This window comes from Trichoplusia ni, chromosome 3, assembly GCF_003590095.1.
Source record: "Trichoplusia ni isolate ovarian cell line Hi5 chromosome 3, tn1, whole genome shotgun sequence".
NCBI lineage: Eukaryota > Metazoa > Arthropoda > Insecta > Lepidoptera > Noctuidae > Trichoplusia > Trichoplusia ni.
In genome coordinates, this window is record NC_039480.1 from 4,313,836 (window position 1) to 4,331,884 (window position 18,049).

Genomic DNA, 18,049 nt, shown 5'->3' on the forward strand with positions numbered 1-18,049 from the left:
GTTATTGTTTTGGTTTTTTTTTCTATAGCAATGTGAAATTACAAAACTTAGTTACAAAGAAAATATGTCTTCAGATAGACAGTCGCGTATAACATATTGGTGTTCAGCTGTCAATGAGATTACAACGAAATTGAAGATAGAGAAATATTTTTAAACCAACACAAAATATTTAATGTTCTAACAAATATACATGACATGAATAAAAATCTGATTTATTTCACTGAATTTTCTTATAATTCATGAAAGAAAAAAACCATAATTAGTCAACTAAATTAGGTGTTTGACCTTGGTCGGCTTTTAACCAATTAATTATTACAATTATTTTATGAGAAAACGCAATATGGTAAAGAAAATCGTACTAAGATATGATCTATGTAAATGTCAAATCAAAACGGTAAACACACTTTCGACAACCAATTTGACAAAATATGATTAATGAGTTTTTGTATTGATAAGACTATAAGAAACCGCAATCTTTTATTATTTGCTACTCTAAATAATGTCATTAAACTATCTTTAGACAAAACATCAATAAAGTTCTGTTTCATTAGCAAATTGAAGTTTCTTCACACATCTTTAAATCTTCGGTCATTGGCATCTAAATAGTTGCGAGACAGTCTTTCCTTTTTTTAAAACAACTCCCGCTCTAACGCTCTAAGAAATTAAATCCTTCTATCGTGACGGTTTCACAAACATTCAAGTCACATGCACAAAGACACCCAGACTCAGAACAAGCATTCGTGGACCACACAAATGCTTGTCCTACGAGATCGAACTAACACGTCGCACTCAGTGGCTTTGGCGTGGTGACCTACACCGGAACCGACTTGCAAATGTTTTAGTGCCAACGAGCAGTGACTTTTAAAGACTGTAGATAGAGAAAGAAGACGATCTAAATATTGCCATCTCGCTTCCAAAAACTTCAAAATACATTCTTTAGAAAATGACCCCACACAAAAAACTTTGATGAAATACAATTAACTCTAGTGACGTATGAATATGCGGTTTATTTTACATGTAGCACCTTTATATTCCGGTCAGATTTAAATGATAATTAACAAGGATGATGACTGAATGATAACAAGTAAAATCTATTTCGTCCGTCAGTTAGATAATAAAAAATATATTAGACACATTTTTTTCCTTTTTCTGAAAAATAATAATTGACAACGATAAACTGCGTGAAAGTTTCGATTATGACGTAACGACTTCGTAATATTTATACTCAATCGTGACGTCACTGTTTTTGACAATTTATGTTTGTGGGACAAAATAAAAAATACGTTTCCATTATTATGCATTAAACTGCAAAAAGGAGACTGAAAATAAATTGTCATCATCCCTATTGTGAATAAATAACGATTTGTCTAAGCAATACAGGGCCCCAATTCTGCTATTTACAATGGCCGATGAATGAATGGAAATTGGATTAAATGAGCAGTATTCGTATTATTTTAAGCGTTTTTCCAACACAATAATTGGAAATTTGCGGAACACTCGCGGTCAATACAGATGAATTTCCAATTATTGCCATTGGCCATTGTATATGCCCAGCATTTAGCTTTTGTACAAGAAAATCTTCTCCCACGTTTTTATACACTCACTTTTCTTGTTTGTTTGTCGTTCCGGTTGGATTTTTGCAACTCAATTTTGAGACACGCAAACGACTGGTGTTAATCTAACTAGTTTTGCAGGTTCGAATCCTTTTGAGGTTAATTTTTTTTATTATATGTATTATTTATTGCAAAATATTTCCTTATATAATAATATGTATAGAAGGATTTATAAAGCAAATATAAAGATGGTTTCTTAAATTTAACCGAAATTTGATTAATTATCTTTACATCTTTGCCCATATTTTGTACGTGACTTAATTAATTAATAGAAGGCAGATAATTGTTTCCCTTGAGACACACCGAACTTAAGTGTTTCGGTGGTTTTCGTTGGTTTCATTGTAGATCCAGGCTTACAGGAGTTGCAATGACGGGCATGTGTGGCGGGCTAGTCCCATAAAAATCCATATACTTCTATTACTCTAAATAGGACTATTTTTTATATCTGACAATATAAATGCCCAGTGCATCATGTCAATGTTTTATTTTCAAACTTGAAAGCAAAAATAACTTCCATTTTGCGAGTTAAACACTTGACTAATATTTTTTTTTTGTCAATCATTGAAAAAAGTCCGTCCTTCTTGTTTTTATTTTGGAAAGCCTAACATTTTTATTGTGATACTGAGATCTTTGATACTTAGCGTATCTAGTTTATATTAATATTGCATTTTGAAAGTGACGTTTCAAAATGTCTGTCTATCATAATCCGTTTACTTGAGAATGACAAACAGCATGATAGCTAAGGATGTCCTTTAAATGAAAATTTTGAAGCGGAAATGATACATAAAGGTATATTTTTTACAGTATTTTCTGATTTACGTTAAACTAACGTTACTATAGTTAATTTTAACCCACAGTCAAACATCTAACTATAAAGTTGAACTGAAAACAAAGCAATTAAAATCCGTATATTTAAAACAAAACCTTATATTAAAGTTTTCATGTCGGCATTTAATCTTGATTTCAAAAAAAAATCGAGATCTTAGCCCAGCTGTGGGCGCCCACTGTGGGATTAGCATAGTGATGAATGCTCGTTTGAGAGGCCTGCAGTGGGACAGCTACAGGCTGGTGTTATAACAGCTTCGGTATTGGCGCCCACCGTGGGGCAGGTCATAATCGATCCATGCTTTTTATGCCCAACTGTGGGACTACTATAGGCTGTTAACGTGGTCCAGCCAATATTTTCATCATGATCTCATATGAACAATATAATAAGCTATTTATAATAAACTAAGCAAATATATGAATGTTTAAATAGATTTTTTTCAAGCTAAGTAGTAGGGTAGGTAGGTATTTTCTTTTCTACACTTAATTCTGTAATTTAACACATATTTAATTTTTAAATGAATACCCAAACCATATACGGTAAGAGGCTCATATTTAGACTATAACGTAACACAAACAAAATTACATAATTGTCTATTTTATTTGATATTTATAAAAAATATCTAAATTATTTGAAATTATAATAAATCATTGCAAATTTTTTGTGTGCGACTTAACTAATGATTAATAAACATTAAATAAAATAGACTATTAAACGAGTTGGTGGAGTTGGAGTTTTAACATGCTTTTATGTGAAACAATTGCCAGTCGTAATGCAAAAAACACTCTTAGCTCTGTTTATATGTATATTTCATAATAATATTATACTGACATAGACAAAGTATGATAGAGCCTTGTGATATAACCATTGGACTGCCAATTCAAAGGTTCAAGGTTCAAATCCACGCACCAATTGAAATTCTTTAACACATTACAGAAAATAAAAATCACTTACCAAAAAAAGGTTAAAGAAAAATTTGAGGAAGACACACCTGAGAATTGTTCAAGGGTGTGTTGCGTCACGTCAGCGGTCTACGGGCGGTTTCAACTCTGACACTTAGGCCCCAATTCTGTTGTTTTATAATGGCCGATGAATGAATGAAACTATTCTCTAAGCATTATGCCAACACAATAATTGAAAATTCATTGTACTGACATTAAGTGTACCGTCCCATACTAAATTTTCAATTATTATGTAGAAAAATGCTTAAGAGAATGCGAAAAGTGTCGTTTTGAGGCAATTTTCATTCACTCATCGGCCATTATATATATATCCTGGGACAACGTTGTCAGAGTTTAAACCGCCCGTAGACCTCTGACGTGACGCAACACACCCTTGAACAATTCTCAGGTGTAGAACAGCTATAGAATAAGAACAACACCTACCCACCTACCAGCAAGATAAAACACCGACATTAAAGGACTTAAGTAACAAAATCATAGCCTAAATATTTCTTATTTTTTCTTCTGACTCTCGACGCGACTTTCTTCGGATCGTCGTATTCTTCATCCTGCTCATAAGCGATGTTATTTTCAATGACCCAATCTGGTTCCTCTTTGATTTCCCGATTCGTCGACAGCCGTTTCTTTTTCTTCTTTCCTGAATCCTCTTTCGATCTTTTCTTGGGTCTTTCGTCTAGCACTAAATGTTGATACTCCTCGACTATGTAGTTTTCTGGTTCGTAGCTTGTCGTGATCTCGACGCCGACGGACGGGTCTACGTCTGGTAGGATGTAATAGTTTTCAAAGTCACCTTGTAGTGTGATTTCGTTCATTTCTGAAGTGAAGTGTCGTTTCTTCTTGCCAGAAGCGCAGTGTTTGATGTATGCGTATTTCGGTTTGGTATCATCTGGTAATATGTTGACAGTCCATTCTGGGTTTTCTGTTCCCGTTGTTGGTATTTCTTTGACCTCTTCCATTGTTATTTCTTGCTCTTCAGCAATTTCGTAAATGAAATTGTCTGATATAGTACTGTCATCCATTATTTGAAGTACTTCGGAACTCTGTGCTTGGGATGTTGATGATGAAGTTTGCGGGATTATCTGAGAAAAGAGTATTCAAATAAATTTGGGGAAAAAATATATAAGTATTGATAGTTCTACTCCTGAGGAGCTAGTGGCTGAGGTATAACTACACAAGTTGATCGATGACAGGTTGAGCTACGCTTGACACGGTCGGCCCGTGGATGGGTGACCATAACGAGTGTTGTAACAACTGTTATTTATACTTTTTATGCAGTCGTTGCTTGTAGTCAGAAGCTAAATTCGATTTTGGACCAAATCCGTTCAAAAATCTTTCACGTTTTTTGATATTAGTAGGATAAGTTTTAAATTTCTTAATTTCAAACACAAATGCCATTTTTTTGGTACTGATAGTTTACACGATTTGATAATAATTGTTGCTAAGAGTCGCGTTTTATTACAATAAACTAAGATTTTAAATGAATAAAAAAGTGACCAAATATGAATGGGCTACTCCAAGATTATTTACTTTTTTAGTACCAAAACCAATACAGTAATTTTATATTAATCTATAAATTAATCTACCGGATCTAAACGCGTTTTTGGTCTAAAAAGTACAATCCCGTATGGTCTAGTGGCTAGGATACCTGGCTTTCACCCAGGAGGCTCGGGTTCGATTCCCGGTACGGGAATTCAAATTAGGATTACGCTTTTGTTGAATCTTTTTGTGTATTTTTTATTAACTTTTACTGATAATTAAATGATCTTTACATACTGAACATGTCATGCATGCCTATAATCTGTGCCATTATTATTTGAAAACGTAAATGTTAAGTTTTAAGGTAATTGTACTGTTGGAGTGCTAAATAAATAAAATAAATATTATTAAAGTGCAAAACCATGCTTACTTCTTGACATACGATATTTATGTGCCCGCGTGATAGAACAATAGCAATGTGCAAAATATTATAAATATGGAATTAAACTGGTAGACGGTGACTCGCCGGCCCAAAAATGCCCCCCCCCCCATCATAGCGCCACGATAGGCAGCGAGAGGCAACATCAGTGAGATAGGCTAAGGGTGTAGAAAGGTGCGACACCGATTTCACCATCGCCGGTCACAGACCCGGAGAGGAATTCCTCGTTATTACGCCATTAGACACTTCCACCCCCGAGCATATAGCTCTAGCGACCCCTCTCTAACCAGTTAAGGCAAGAAAGAGCTGGGAGTCCCCATTAAGAGTGACCCCCTGGGGCATTCAGGTTCCGTTTTGCTACTCACAAACAGCTCGCCACAAGCTGCCCTGCGGATATATGCTCCTACATAGTCCTTCAGACGCATTTTTTTTTAATATTACAAAGTTTGAAAAAGCATACTAATGTGCCATCTGGGTCAGAATTCTGGTATTTTACAGTGAAAGATGAGTGAATGGCAATTGGATTAAATTTGAAATTATTCCAATTCTCTTAAGCATTTTGCCAATATAATAATCGGAGGTTAATTGTATTGACCTTATGTGTACCGTTCCGTACTGAATTTCCAATAATTGTGTAGAAAAATGCTTAAGAGAATACGAAAATTGTCATTTTAAGCCAATTTTCATTCATTCATCGGCCGTTGTAAATATCAGAATTGGGGCCCGGATCATGCGTTATTCCCATGGTGAGGTAAAGACTAGCAACAAGGGGTATAGTGTTATTATTATTAAGTTACCTCTATTATCTGTCTCGGATCTGGCATCTTGGTGATGACTTGCTCTGATTGCGTGATGGAGGCCTCAGCTTTATCAGACTCGACCTTAACGACCCAGAGCTGTTTGCGCTGGAGATTCTTCATGGATCTGTTGACATTAGGATATCAAAGGTTAGAAGAAAATTATGTCTTTTGGTTAAGTTAGTATAAACAATCCTGATGGTGCTTTATCTATACTAATATATAAAGCTGAAGAGTTTGTTTGTTTGTTTGTTTGAACGCGCTAATCTCAGGAACTACTGGTCCAAATTGAAAAAATATTTTTGTGTTGAATAGACCATTCATCGAGGAAGGCTTTAGGCTATAAACCATCACGATGCGACTAATAGGACCGAGGATACAATGGAAAATGTGAAAAAAGCAGGGCAGATAAAAATCATAACTTATATCTTCTACCCACGGGGACGAAGTCGCGGGCAACAGCTAGTTCAGTATAAAATGTACTGTCAGCTGTGAAACTACCTCTCATAAATAAATAAATACAGGCCTATATGTCGAACTTTGGTTTATTAAAGTACAATGATGACTTGTAAAAGATTGTATTGTAATAGGGATGATGACAATTTTTTTTTTTGCAGTGTCCGTCTTGTACTTTTTTTGTATAATAATGGATACGTATTTTTTTATTTGTCCCGCAAACATAAATTGACCAAATTACAGTGAATGAAACTTACGCGTGACGTCACGATTGAGTATAAATTTTAAATTTTACTCGTTTGTTACGTCACAAGCCCCCTCTCCTAAACTTTAAAGCAGTTAATCTTTGTCAATTCTAGTTTTTCTGAAAAAGGAAAAAATACGTGTCTCATACTATTCAATTATCTAACTGAGGGACTAATGAGATTTTTTCTTTTTATACCCAGTCATCATCTCTATTCTGTCACTTTTTCATAGATGAAGTTTTGAAATGTTAGTTTTAGTCTATAAAAAAAAGAATTTCCTCCTCAAATACTCACAGGTATCCCAGGGTATCGACCAGCTGTCTGACATTCAGCCTGGATATATTATCCTGGGCCTCCTTCACCGGTTCAACGCTGTAGTTGTGCTCCATACGGATTATTTCAGCCACTGTAAAGATATAAGTATCATTCAATTATGTATTGCAAACAATATGTATGTAGGTATGTTGGGCCTAGGGTGGTAAAATTTGGTCGTTTTTCTTTTGTAGGATGTTTTCTATAATTCTCCCATCTCTAGTGCCTAGTAGGCCCGGGCTTATGGTGACAAAAATTTAGTATTATTTGCACGTCTTCTGTAATGTAGCACTTAAGTGTTAAATATGAAAGGTGTCTACAAAACGCATCCCGCAAAAAAATGTATGTAGGTATACATTAGTTTTTGCTCATAAATTTCAGTTATTTTAATACTTTTTAAAGTGAATTGGACGGTAAATTTCCGTTCACTTATTAATCGAACCTGACTAGTTTATATTTGATAAGATATTAAAAATGTTATAAACAATATTTGACAATCGAATTTTATACGAAAGTGTAATCTTTTTGAACAATGCTCAGAATTATGTTATACATGATTATTTGTATTTCACTTAGTAAAATTTGTAACCGTTAAAAAGTCCAAAAAACCTAAAAAAAAGGCATTCAATATTGGTTTAATAAAACTATCACACCCACGCACGTACACACAAGTCTTCTACTTTGCTTGTCTTTATTTTTTGATGATACCCCTTTAAGTTTTAACCCTAATTCAGGTATGAGAAGTGCACGTGTCCAAAAATTACGGCAGTTAAAGAAGAAGGAGGTCTTTGTCCAACAGTGGCATTACATACAGCCTTTTTAATTCTGACATTTTCTTCTATACTTTGTATCCTATTTTTTACCCATCTTATCCTAAATACTGTGATTTATTAATTAATAATCTACAAGATACACGCCTTTATCTAAATTACAAACAAAAATCTATTTAAAATGACAAATTATAAACTCATCTGTTGTCGCTATGTGTGCGTGCGATTGACAGCGATTGTTTATTATGCAAGCTTTAATTAGTGTGACAGTGACACACAAATGACAGCTGTGTTAGAACTCAACGTCACTGTGTATTTACAAGGGCTACACACTCATGACGAGGAAAGATGAGTTGAATTTACTATACTACTCCCTAAATCAATTCTAAATTATATTTGATCATTGACTAAGGCCCGAACATTAAATTAACTAGATTCTTCATCTAATAAATCGGTATGCTATACGAAACACATGCAGTCCGAAAATAACTTTTTACATGAGGCAACGCAAATTACGAATAACGACTAGTTTAATGATTGTATGCAATAATAAAAAAAATTATATGTGACAGTCTTCAATAGTATTTCAAAAAAACATACAACCTACCTCAAATATAAATTACTGAGCAAAACTTGATGAAATTTTTATGGGACCAAATAATAGCTGATTCGCATTAAATGAAAAAATAATCTAGAAAATCGGTTCATCAAGTCTGAGGTTCTGAGTTAACTTATAAAAAAACGAATTGAGAATCTCCGTCTTTCTTGAGTCGGTTATAAATGTATATTTGTCAATTTACATTCGACCGTTTCAGAAACAGAATATCACGAAAGGATAAATATTAATTCCCTCTTATCGTATGGTTGATGTACAACCTGGTGTCAGAGTTTAATCCGTCCGTAGACCTCTGACGTGACGCAACACACACTTGAACAATTCTCAGGTGTAGACACACCTGTTCTCTCACTCTGTTACTCTGTTTCTCAGGTGTAGAAACACCTCACGATGTTTTCCTTCACAGTATTCAACAAGTGATCATTACTTGCATAAATAAATTCAAAATACATTTTCGAGTGCCGGGATTCGAACCTACGACCTTTGGTTTGACAGTCCAACGATATTAAGCAATCATTGTTTCTAACTGTATCATGTCAAACAGCTGTCAAAATAACCTCAAAAAAATTTCGTACTAAGGAGTTTTGCGTCGTGAAATGTAAGCTTATTTCGGACTGCGTGAGCTAAACCTATCCGTATTAAATTGCAGTACCTTTGGGGGCTCCTTCAATGAATTTTTCGAATAAACCTTGATAGGACGGTCCCCTGCCAGGCCCTGCAATGAGGCAGAATTGTCACTTGCTATACTACGCTCTAAGATTTATTTACGATAAAGAGCGTCTACTTGTAAAAGTTTAGATCACGTATAATAAGATACAGGTACAATATCCTACTAATATAAACGCGAAAGTTTTTATGTATGGATGTTTGTTCCTATTTAACGCAAAAACCGCTGAAAGGATTTAGACGAAACTTGGTACAGACATAGTTTATAATCCGGATAAACACTTCTATCCCGATTTTGTGATATCGTGCGATAATTTTCAATTTGCTGTGGGCGGACTCGCGGGTAACAGCTATTTTATTTTTCCCGTCAAATGGGAATGAAGACATTTTTTTTCAGAGTCCGTCTTTCAGTTTAATACATACATAATAAGGGATGTGTTTTCATTTATCTTCAATAAAATAATGTTCGGGCCAATAGTTGTGTCAAAATGTACGTCTTTGTTTAAGCTAAACGATTTGGCGTTAAATAGGTAATTAATAGACAGTTACTCCGATAATAATTAATAAGAGAAACTTATTTAGTACATTTTGACATCACTTTATCATTTTAGTGCTACGTAACCAATGGCTAAAACGGGAACCCATTACTAAGTTACTACGACTCCTGTTGTCCGTCGTCACCAGATGGTATCTCATAAACCGTGATGGTTGGACGATATATTTATGTTGCAGCTGTTATAACAATAAATACTCAAAACAGACATTTTGTAAAGTTGAGAAACCAAAACCGTTATGACTGAATAAGCACATACGGGCTTGTAGACAAGTTACATCACTCCTGGCGCTAACGCTGACGAATCACTCAAATGTATTGAATTGACAAGTCAAAGTCACGTCACTTGTCGAAACGGAATGTCATTCTATACATTTGAAGTTTTCTAATGCGATGTAACATTGTTTGACTGGCCTGTTGGTCTAGTGGTTAGAGGTCGTGACTGCTATACCGGAGGTCGTGGGTTCGATTCCCACCCAGGACAAAAGTTTTTACGATGAGAACGATCATAGTACATAGTTCTGTGTCTGGGAGTAATATATCTATATTATACACCGTGATTTTTTAGTCGTCTTACAAAAGCAGCTCAGTTCATGTATCCAAGGGCTAGAACACGTTCATGTTAAAAAAAATAGGTATTTATGAGATTTGAATCAATTTAAAATGCAATTTTTATTCAACATTATGATGCAATTCGTAGTTTTTTAGAAACACAGTTCTGTTGCGAGCGCGGTCCGAGCCTTGTAACAATGGTGAGGGGCGCGGGCGGCGGCAATTTTATCATTTTTAAGAGTATTTTCAGATTTCTCTTGTTTAATTTTTCTTGGTACTTATTATCTTAGTTGATGATAAAAAAAAAATAATCGCGTCTAGGGGTATTTTACGTCGGATACATGAACTGGGCTTCTTTTGTAAGACGACTAAAAAATCATCGTGTATTTAGAAATAAATAAGTATGTTTATCAGTTGTCTAGTACTCATAATACAAGCTTTGCTTAGTTTGAGACTAGATGGCGTTGTTTGAAGGTTGTGAAATATTATTATTGTTCTACATCTACAATGTCAATTCATATTTGACATTGAGATACCTCTATAGTAAAATTCGTTACATTTTTTCTCAATGTCGTACGGAAGCTTTAACGCTAACAAATAGATTTGTCTTGCCTTAAAACCTTGACCTTATTCCATGGTCTAAGTTTTTTGTTACATTTTGATGACTAAAATATATACTGACATAATGTTTTTATTAATTACTTTATGTGAGTATTAATATCTTTTTTTTAAGGCTTTAAAAAGAAGGATGTTACAGTTTGACTGTATTTTTAACCTTATATTTGTGAAGTTTTTTTTTTTATGGCAACACTGGAATATGTTTAATAATTTACTTTTTTATCTTTTGGACACTTCTTTTATTTATTGAATGGAGTAAAAAATCAGTTGATACTAAATAAGAACATGGTACCTATTTATTTAAACTATGTATGGAAAACTTATTTATATGACTATTTCGGTATCCAGAATACGGAGTTTCTTCTTTAGATTTCTTTAGTCCAAAGATAGAAGTTGTCACTTATTTACACAACCTTTATCGACAAGTGACGTTACTATAATAGCACACATTTTACATACTCCATCTTTGACCATATACATTGAAAAATGTATATTTTATTTTTAATTAAAAATACACGTCTAAATTTGCTTACAAATCTATTTAGCAGACTAATACGATTTTGTTAAGTCAAATACCTTATTAAACTCTATATGTATATAATTTTATTCGTCGACTTTTGACTATCCTACAAAAATATAACTGTCTGAACTTACTTTTCTTGTCGGCTGGACTCTGTGCGATGGTGGGCTTGTCCTGATGGGCAAGGAGTTCTGGAAGCATTGGCGAGTCGATCCAAAGACCCTGGTTGTCCAACTCGAAGTGGTACCTGTAGGATATATTTTTTATTAACGCGACTCCCTCACTGAGGAATTTAACCCTTTTGTCGCGGGGTGGTTCACAAAAATACAAATCACGAGCACAAATGACGGCCTCCGTGGTCGAGTGGCGCACGCACCGTTTTCAAGGTGTCGCTAACTCTAAGGTCCCGGGTTCGATCCCCGGTCGGGTCAATGTACATTTCTACCTTCTACCTTCGTTGTATCTGAATTCCATAACACAAGTGCTTCAGCAACTTACTTTGGGTTCAGAAAAAAAAGAACAATAACACCTAGACTCAGAACAAGCTTTCGTGGATCACTACTTGTCCTACGCGGGGATCGAACCCGCGACACGACGCGCAGAAGGGTTTGACGTGATGACCTCAACAACTCGGCTATCTGTACAGTCAGATCATTGTTATAGGATTGCTTTGCTGTGTGGGGGTTGGGGTGAAAGTGAGGAAGAATAAAGCATATATATCAGGATCGCCCGATTATCTTCAGACCCAATTAGAGTCCTTAATTATGAGTTGTCGTGGCGTAATCCCGATAAATACGGGTGTGTAAACCGTTGTATCATTTACTAGTTTTTATACACTCCCTTTCTTGTTTGTTTGTCGTTGAGGTTAGATTTTTGTAACTCAATTTTGAGACACTTCCTGATAAGCTAGCAGGCTGAAATTTTCACTGTAGCTTCAAATCCGATGACATTGCAATTTACAACTATAAAAACGGGTGGACCGATTTTGATAAAATTTTAATGGATGACATTTGAAAACTTGGGTTTTTTTATATTTTAAATCTATTTATCTCTTACCCGCACAGCTGTAGGCTGACGTGTCTCCAAAGACACTCGCTCTCTTCCGCCATAGCGCCGACGATCCAGTCCTGTCGTTTGTTTTCATTGTCAGTCGATATATTTGCACTGGAAAATTAAATATAATATATTTTTACAATATTATTGGGACTAAGCAAAGGTTGATACAGTATTTTCTTCATGTAAACTTGTTAATTTTCACGTTATTTCTACGGAATCCTGAAATATGTAGATGATAGTTATCTGTATATTTGTTAGTGCCGTATTATCCATAAGGCACTTTAGGCCAGTGCGTAGGGGCCCACTATGACCAGAGGCCCACCACTATGACTAGGGGCTCAGCAGTCTCGATGAAACAACAAAAAAATACGAAACCACGGTAGAAGCCCATATTTAATTGACACTATAAGACTAACAGTGCCTGTCTTAATAACTGTGGCCAAAGTAGGCATCTAGAAAAAAGCTCGATAAATTTTTCACTGAATGAAAATAACTTGAACCAAGGGGGCCCCACTCCCTTGTTGCCTCGAGGCCTCGGGGCCCCTGGGCCCCTAAATCCGGCCCTGTTTACTGCTAGCTAAAATCAAAAGCATCATTCTCAGCAACATTATTATTATTTTGCAGATATATGTTTATGAACTAAACACATGTTAATTTATTTACATTTGCACTATCTATGTAGTATCTAACATTGATGTCACAGTTGTAACTGAGAACAGTATAGCCATATGTACAAACACAATGATTGTTATAATAACAATAAGTTGTATGATTATTTATAAAGAGTTATCTTAGAAAATTTTGTAAAATTGAAATATTTTGTGATATTGTGTTAGTGATAAGAGTTTATATTTGAATGTAGGTTTTATTAAAAATGTTTTTAGAGAGACCTCTATAGCTAGCTAAGGTAATTTAATTCCAAATTCAGTGATAGTTTAAAAAGATATTTTGTTTTTTAATTGAATTGATATCTTAAAAATAATAATTGGTCTTCTTGAACAAATATAATTTATAGGAGGCTATCTGATGGCTTCTCTGTTTGAGATAAAAATCAACTTTTTTTCAAAGGAACTACTTCCTCGAATATATAAATGGGATGTAACTTCATCTGGCAGGTACATGTATTGAGATATATCTAGACCCCAAAAATGGGCAGTCTTACCGCTAAGTGCAAGTCCTCCTTCTCAGTCACTAACAACTAAATGGCATTCATAGGCTTATGACACCAAAAATCAAAATTTATTATTTATAATATTACAATAATGACTCTACTTGCAGTTTAGTTTAGTAAAATGACTGCAACATGTTAAAAATAACAAGCATTTGATCCTTTACCCAATATTGTATCTTAGGATCAGCAACTTGCATTCAGTAAGTAGAAAGAGAATTCTGCTTAACTTTAAAAAGATAAGGATAGGCTTATGCCCAACAGTGGGATATATATCAACTGGTATTATGATCCTTTGCTATATTAAATAAGGTCTAATTTAGATATTGGTTCTTATCAGAATAGTGTTGTAATGTTATCAATACATATACGTATATACCACAGTTTATCATAATTTAGTATTTTATAGTAAGTTAACATTTGTATAAGATAATGTTGCTTGTGTTCAATAATAAATGGGTTTTCGTTAGTATTAGGCAAGGATTTTGGACTTAGATAAAATTGTTAGCTGTTTTTTTTATTTGAGATGTTATACCAGCAGTGTAATTATTGATTATGATTGGGTTGTATTTATGATCTACGTAATGATTTTTATTGTGAGTGAATTTTGCCCAGCAGTGGGGTTTTTTCACAGGTCAATATTTTAGCAATATTAAATGGTTTTTTAAATCCATTTTATTAACTAAACTAAGATATGGTGAATACTTTGGGTTATAAGACTGTAAATAATTCTGATTATATTATTTTCTCTAACAAATGTTTCATCAATAAATCACTATATTGTTTAAGGTGTTTATGTGTGTGTATAACTGGTTTACGTACTTAGTTTCACATAGCAACAAAATATTTCATTTTCCTTATTACAAATTTTAGATATTTTTCTATTGAAGTTGTAGAAGTAAAACTAGGCTTAAGCTATAGTTCCAAATCAACTAATAACATTTTATATTCAAAGTTGCACTACAGAATTAGTATATTATTAGGACACAACTGCAAAATCTAGTACAATACATAGAAATTCAAATAATAATCAGAAAAAATCACTTGAAAAGAAAATATAGATGATTTTGTACAAAGTAGGTTTCAGCAGTTACAACCTTATATATTCTACATCATTAGTTACATGATTAATCCCCACCGAACCACTATTTTTAAGGCCAATTACAAATTTCATCACTTATATGCAGTTTTCACATTTTATGATAATCTGAACATTTTAGTAAGAGCATTTAAGGATGAATAACCAATAAAATTAAACATTTATAGCTAAAAAATGGCTTTGATATGCAAAATACTGAAGCGAAAACACATAATAGCATTATGTTTACTATTATTTTTCCACTTCATTTTTTCGAGGTCACTCGAGCTAACCATAGACATTTTACAAAAGCCACAAAAGGCACGAATAAATATTATATTCAAGAGTTTAATAAGACCAAAACAAACTCACTTGTAGAAGGAAAAGCTGCAGATAACATCGTATTCTAAATTACAGCCTTCGACCACACACTTTAGAGCACTCATTATGGAATGGAAGCGCGCAACCAAAAATGGACACCTCACGATCACATCATAGTAGCAAAGTTAAATTAACAAAATAATAACATTTAGCGCCCAAACCAACTTTCAAACAAACTAATTTGATGGATCTTTAGAAAATTATCAATCAAATGTCGAAATTGACGTGCTGTCACGAAAAGTCGAAAATTTTAACAAATGCGTCAAACGCGTGCCATGAAATGGTGATGTAATTCGGCGGCAAAGTGAATGGCAACATTGGTTCATCAAATCGATTGTTGAGAATCGATAAGGTCGTGTTACTTTAATCGGATGAGGTTTTATTTGAATGATTGAATACTTAATAACGTTATTTTTGTACTTTTTATATATTAAAAGTTTATCAAGCATTACGTCACATATTAAGGAGGCAAAATGAGAAATAAATAAAATCTGTTTACATCATATTTTTTTATTAATTATCGTTTCACATGAACTAATAGACCTTACCACTTGAGATAAACTAGTTTTTTTAGCTAACGAACAAGTAAATGTATATTTCAAGTCGGAAATCATGGACTCCACTTAATTTGAAAGCATTTTAAGGTTACTTAATTGTGACTAATAACTTAAAGTAAGATAATTACTCAACCACGTCGTAGTGTTACAAAAAATAATGTTTGTATGAAGCTGCACTGTCAACAAAAAGGTTTTTATTTTTAAAGAATCGATTTTTAATGTTGCCAGTTATCTTAATTGACCAACAACAACAAAGTTTCTCTTTTTGTCTATGACTGATACATAGAAGATATAAAAATAGATAAAAATTACTTATTATTTATTAAGATAAATGAATCAAACTATTTGAACCAATTATCATAAATTTATTACATGTTTTTTCAACTGATTACAGTACAGAATGTCGAGTTTGAAATGGTAGATTTCTGCCGTTAAAGATTTCCTTTGTTTGTAAACCGGATGTTACGTAAGACCTAAATATGGGTGTGTCGATTTTAGGTTTCACATCTCAGATAAACACATTTTAGATGAGGCATATATTCTCAGCACATTGTAGCCCTTGCAATAAGAATAAAACAATGTCAGGTGTCAATTCACTGACATTAATTTGTCACGTTTTGTCAGAAAGTATGTCATTGATCTAAGTAGTCAAAGTCAAATTCTTTTTGACTGAGGTCAAATCTTAGCAGAGATCATAATGCTTGCTTTAATGAGCTATTCGTTTATAGTCATATATACATATGTAGATAAATAGATTCCATCTTCGCTTGTTGCTCAATATTCTAAAAATAGCATTCGAGCAATTATCGACTTTTGGGGTTAGGTAACAAAAATACCACGCAATCATTTTGAAGTTGACATTTGTTTGTCCTAGTCATAACTAGCGTTATTTTGACACTTAATTTGACCTGAAAATGACCTGGAAGGTTTTAGGATTCATAGAAAACATTTTGAATAAAAATGTGTGTTAGGTAATTAAAAACCTATTCGACAATGCGGCTGTGTAATTTGTTCTAAGACTTATGGTTGACCTAAATATATACAGAATGTATAAATTACTATAAGTTAGATCAATCTCACACTCTTTCTTTTAAAACCAGTCTTTCTATCAAATTATTAACGAATAAATACATATCCAAGTATAAGAATTAGATTACGAAAATTAATTCACTGTGGATGGATCAAAGATGGTTGCAAAATTATTATAGACTATAGTGAGAAAGAGAGAGAATTATCCTGCTTGTCTAAACTATACTTATGTACTATGTTATGAAAAATATAATAGCGAAACATAATTTGTACTCATGGGCATTTTTATTTTATGCATTATGTACAAGATGTGTTCAGTGTTACCCTCATAAATATAGTGGGTCTGCAGTTATCGTATTATTTATAAATCGGGGTGGCAGATCGGAGTGTCCTCAAAAATCTCAGTGAAAATAGTAAAATCAATACAGTTTTTTTTCGTTAGCTTTTTTAATTTGAAATATTTTTATTTTTTTTCGGTCTTCAATGCTTTGAGCGACTGTGTCCTAAATTACTTATTCTTTCGCTAAAGTTGCTTAGTTAGTTCAGATACCGGTTTTTGGAGAATGAGTTGTTATCAGAAAAATTGCGATTCAAGAGATTAATTTGAATTTAATATTCATAATCAATTCGATATGCGGGGCACAAATGCGTGAAAACAGAGGTTTGGAGGGAGGAGAAAGCTTCTGTCCAACAGACTTCATATTTTAAGAAACAACCTTTTAGGAACTCGGCGTAATTTTTTGGAAAATCTTAATTTTATAATGAAAATATAATAAAATTAGGTTAGACCTTAAAAGGACCATTTTTCTGCATTAATTGTATTTGTTCCGAACCCAAAGTAAGTTGCTAAAGCACTTGTGTTATAGAATTCAGATACAACGAAGGTAAGGTACCACAAACACCCAGACCCGGGAAAATAATAGATAAAGAGAAAATAATAATAGAAATGTGAATTTTTACATTGACCCGACCGGGGATCGAACCCAGGACCTCAGAGCTAGCGACACCTTGAAGCCGGTGCGTACGCCACTCGACCACGGAGGTCGTCAAATTGATGAAATTGATATGTATTAACCCATTCAGTGCCGAGCCCGCCCATCGGCGAGCAATTTTTTTTAACTTTCACGCCGAGACCGCCCATGGGCGGTTTGATTTTAAACTGCAATAACTTTACGAAATAACGTCAGAAAGTAATGAGATAATGTGTAAAGATTTGTTTTATTAATATTGATTTGCAACTCAAATGGCCTGCTGATATTTGAAGTTTTGAAAAAAGGCAAGATTTTATATCAGAGGTCCTAAACATTTGTAAATTTTAGTACGACTAACGGCTATTATTAAGTTATGTAAAAACTTCTC

General features: G+C 33.8%; 1 protein-coding gene and 1 non-coding gene across 3 annotated transcripts; one reads left to right on the plus strand and one right to left on the minus strand.

The window, feature by feature from the left end:
- Positions 1–1,178: 1,178 nt before the first annotated feature.
- On the minus strand, positions 1,179–15,386 carry LOC113508965. 2 transcript variants are annotated; one of them, XM_026892180.1, is made up of 7 exons: positions 15,096–15,386; positions 12,478–12,585; positions 11,556–11,668; positions 9,165–9,227; positions 7,109–7,220; positions 6,114–6,240; positions 1,179–4,480 (listed from the first exon to the last, which is right to left on the minus strand). In XM_026892180.1, the coding sequence occupies exons 1-7, from the start codon at positions 15,167–15,169 to the stop codon at positions 3,863–3,865; spliced, it is 1,215 nt and encodes a 404-aa protein (XP_026747981.1). In that variant the 5' UTR covers positions 15,170–15,386; the 3' UTR covers positions 1,179–3,862. The 2 variants fall into 2 exon arrangements, with proteins under 2 accessions (XP_026747981.1, XP_026747982.1); XM_026892181.1 differs by lacking the exon at positions 9,165–9,227 and having other exon boundaries at positions 15,096–15,384.
- Positions 5,020–5,091, plus strand: Trnae-uuc. The gene has a single exon. It is a non-coding gene; the product is annotated as a tRNA-Glu (tRNA).
- Positions 15,387–18,049: the final 2,663 nt, after the last annotated feature.

Excerpts from the sequence above, each read along its gene's own strand:
- LOC113508965 (XM_026892180.1), bottom strand. The coding sequence starts at position 15,169 with ATGAGTGCTCTAAAGTGTGTGGTCGAAGGCTGTAATTTAGAATACGAT. Across the intron at positions 11,669-12,477 it reads GTCAGCCTACAGCTGTGCGG|GTACCACTTCGAGTTGGACA; the intron begins GTAAGAGATAAA and ends TATATCCTACAG. Across the intron at positions 9,228-11,555 it reads GAGTCCAGCCGACAAGAAAA|GGCCTGGCAGGGGACCGTCC; the intron begins GTAAGTTCAGAC and ends GCCTCATTGCAG.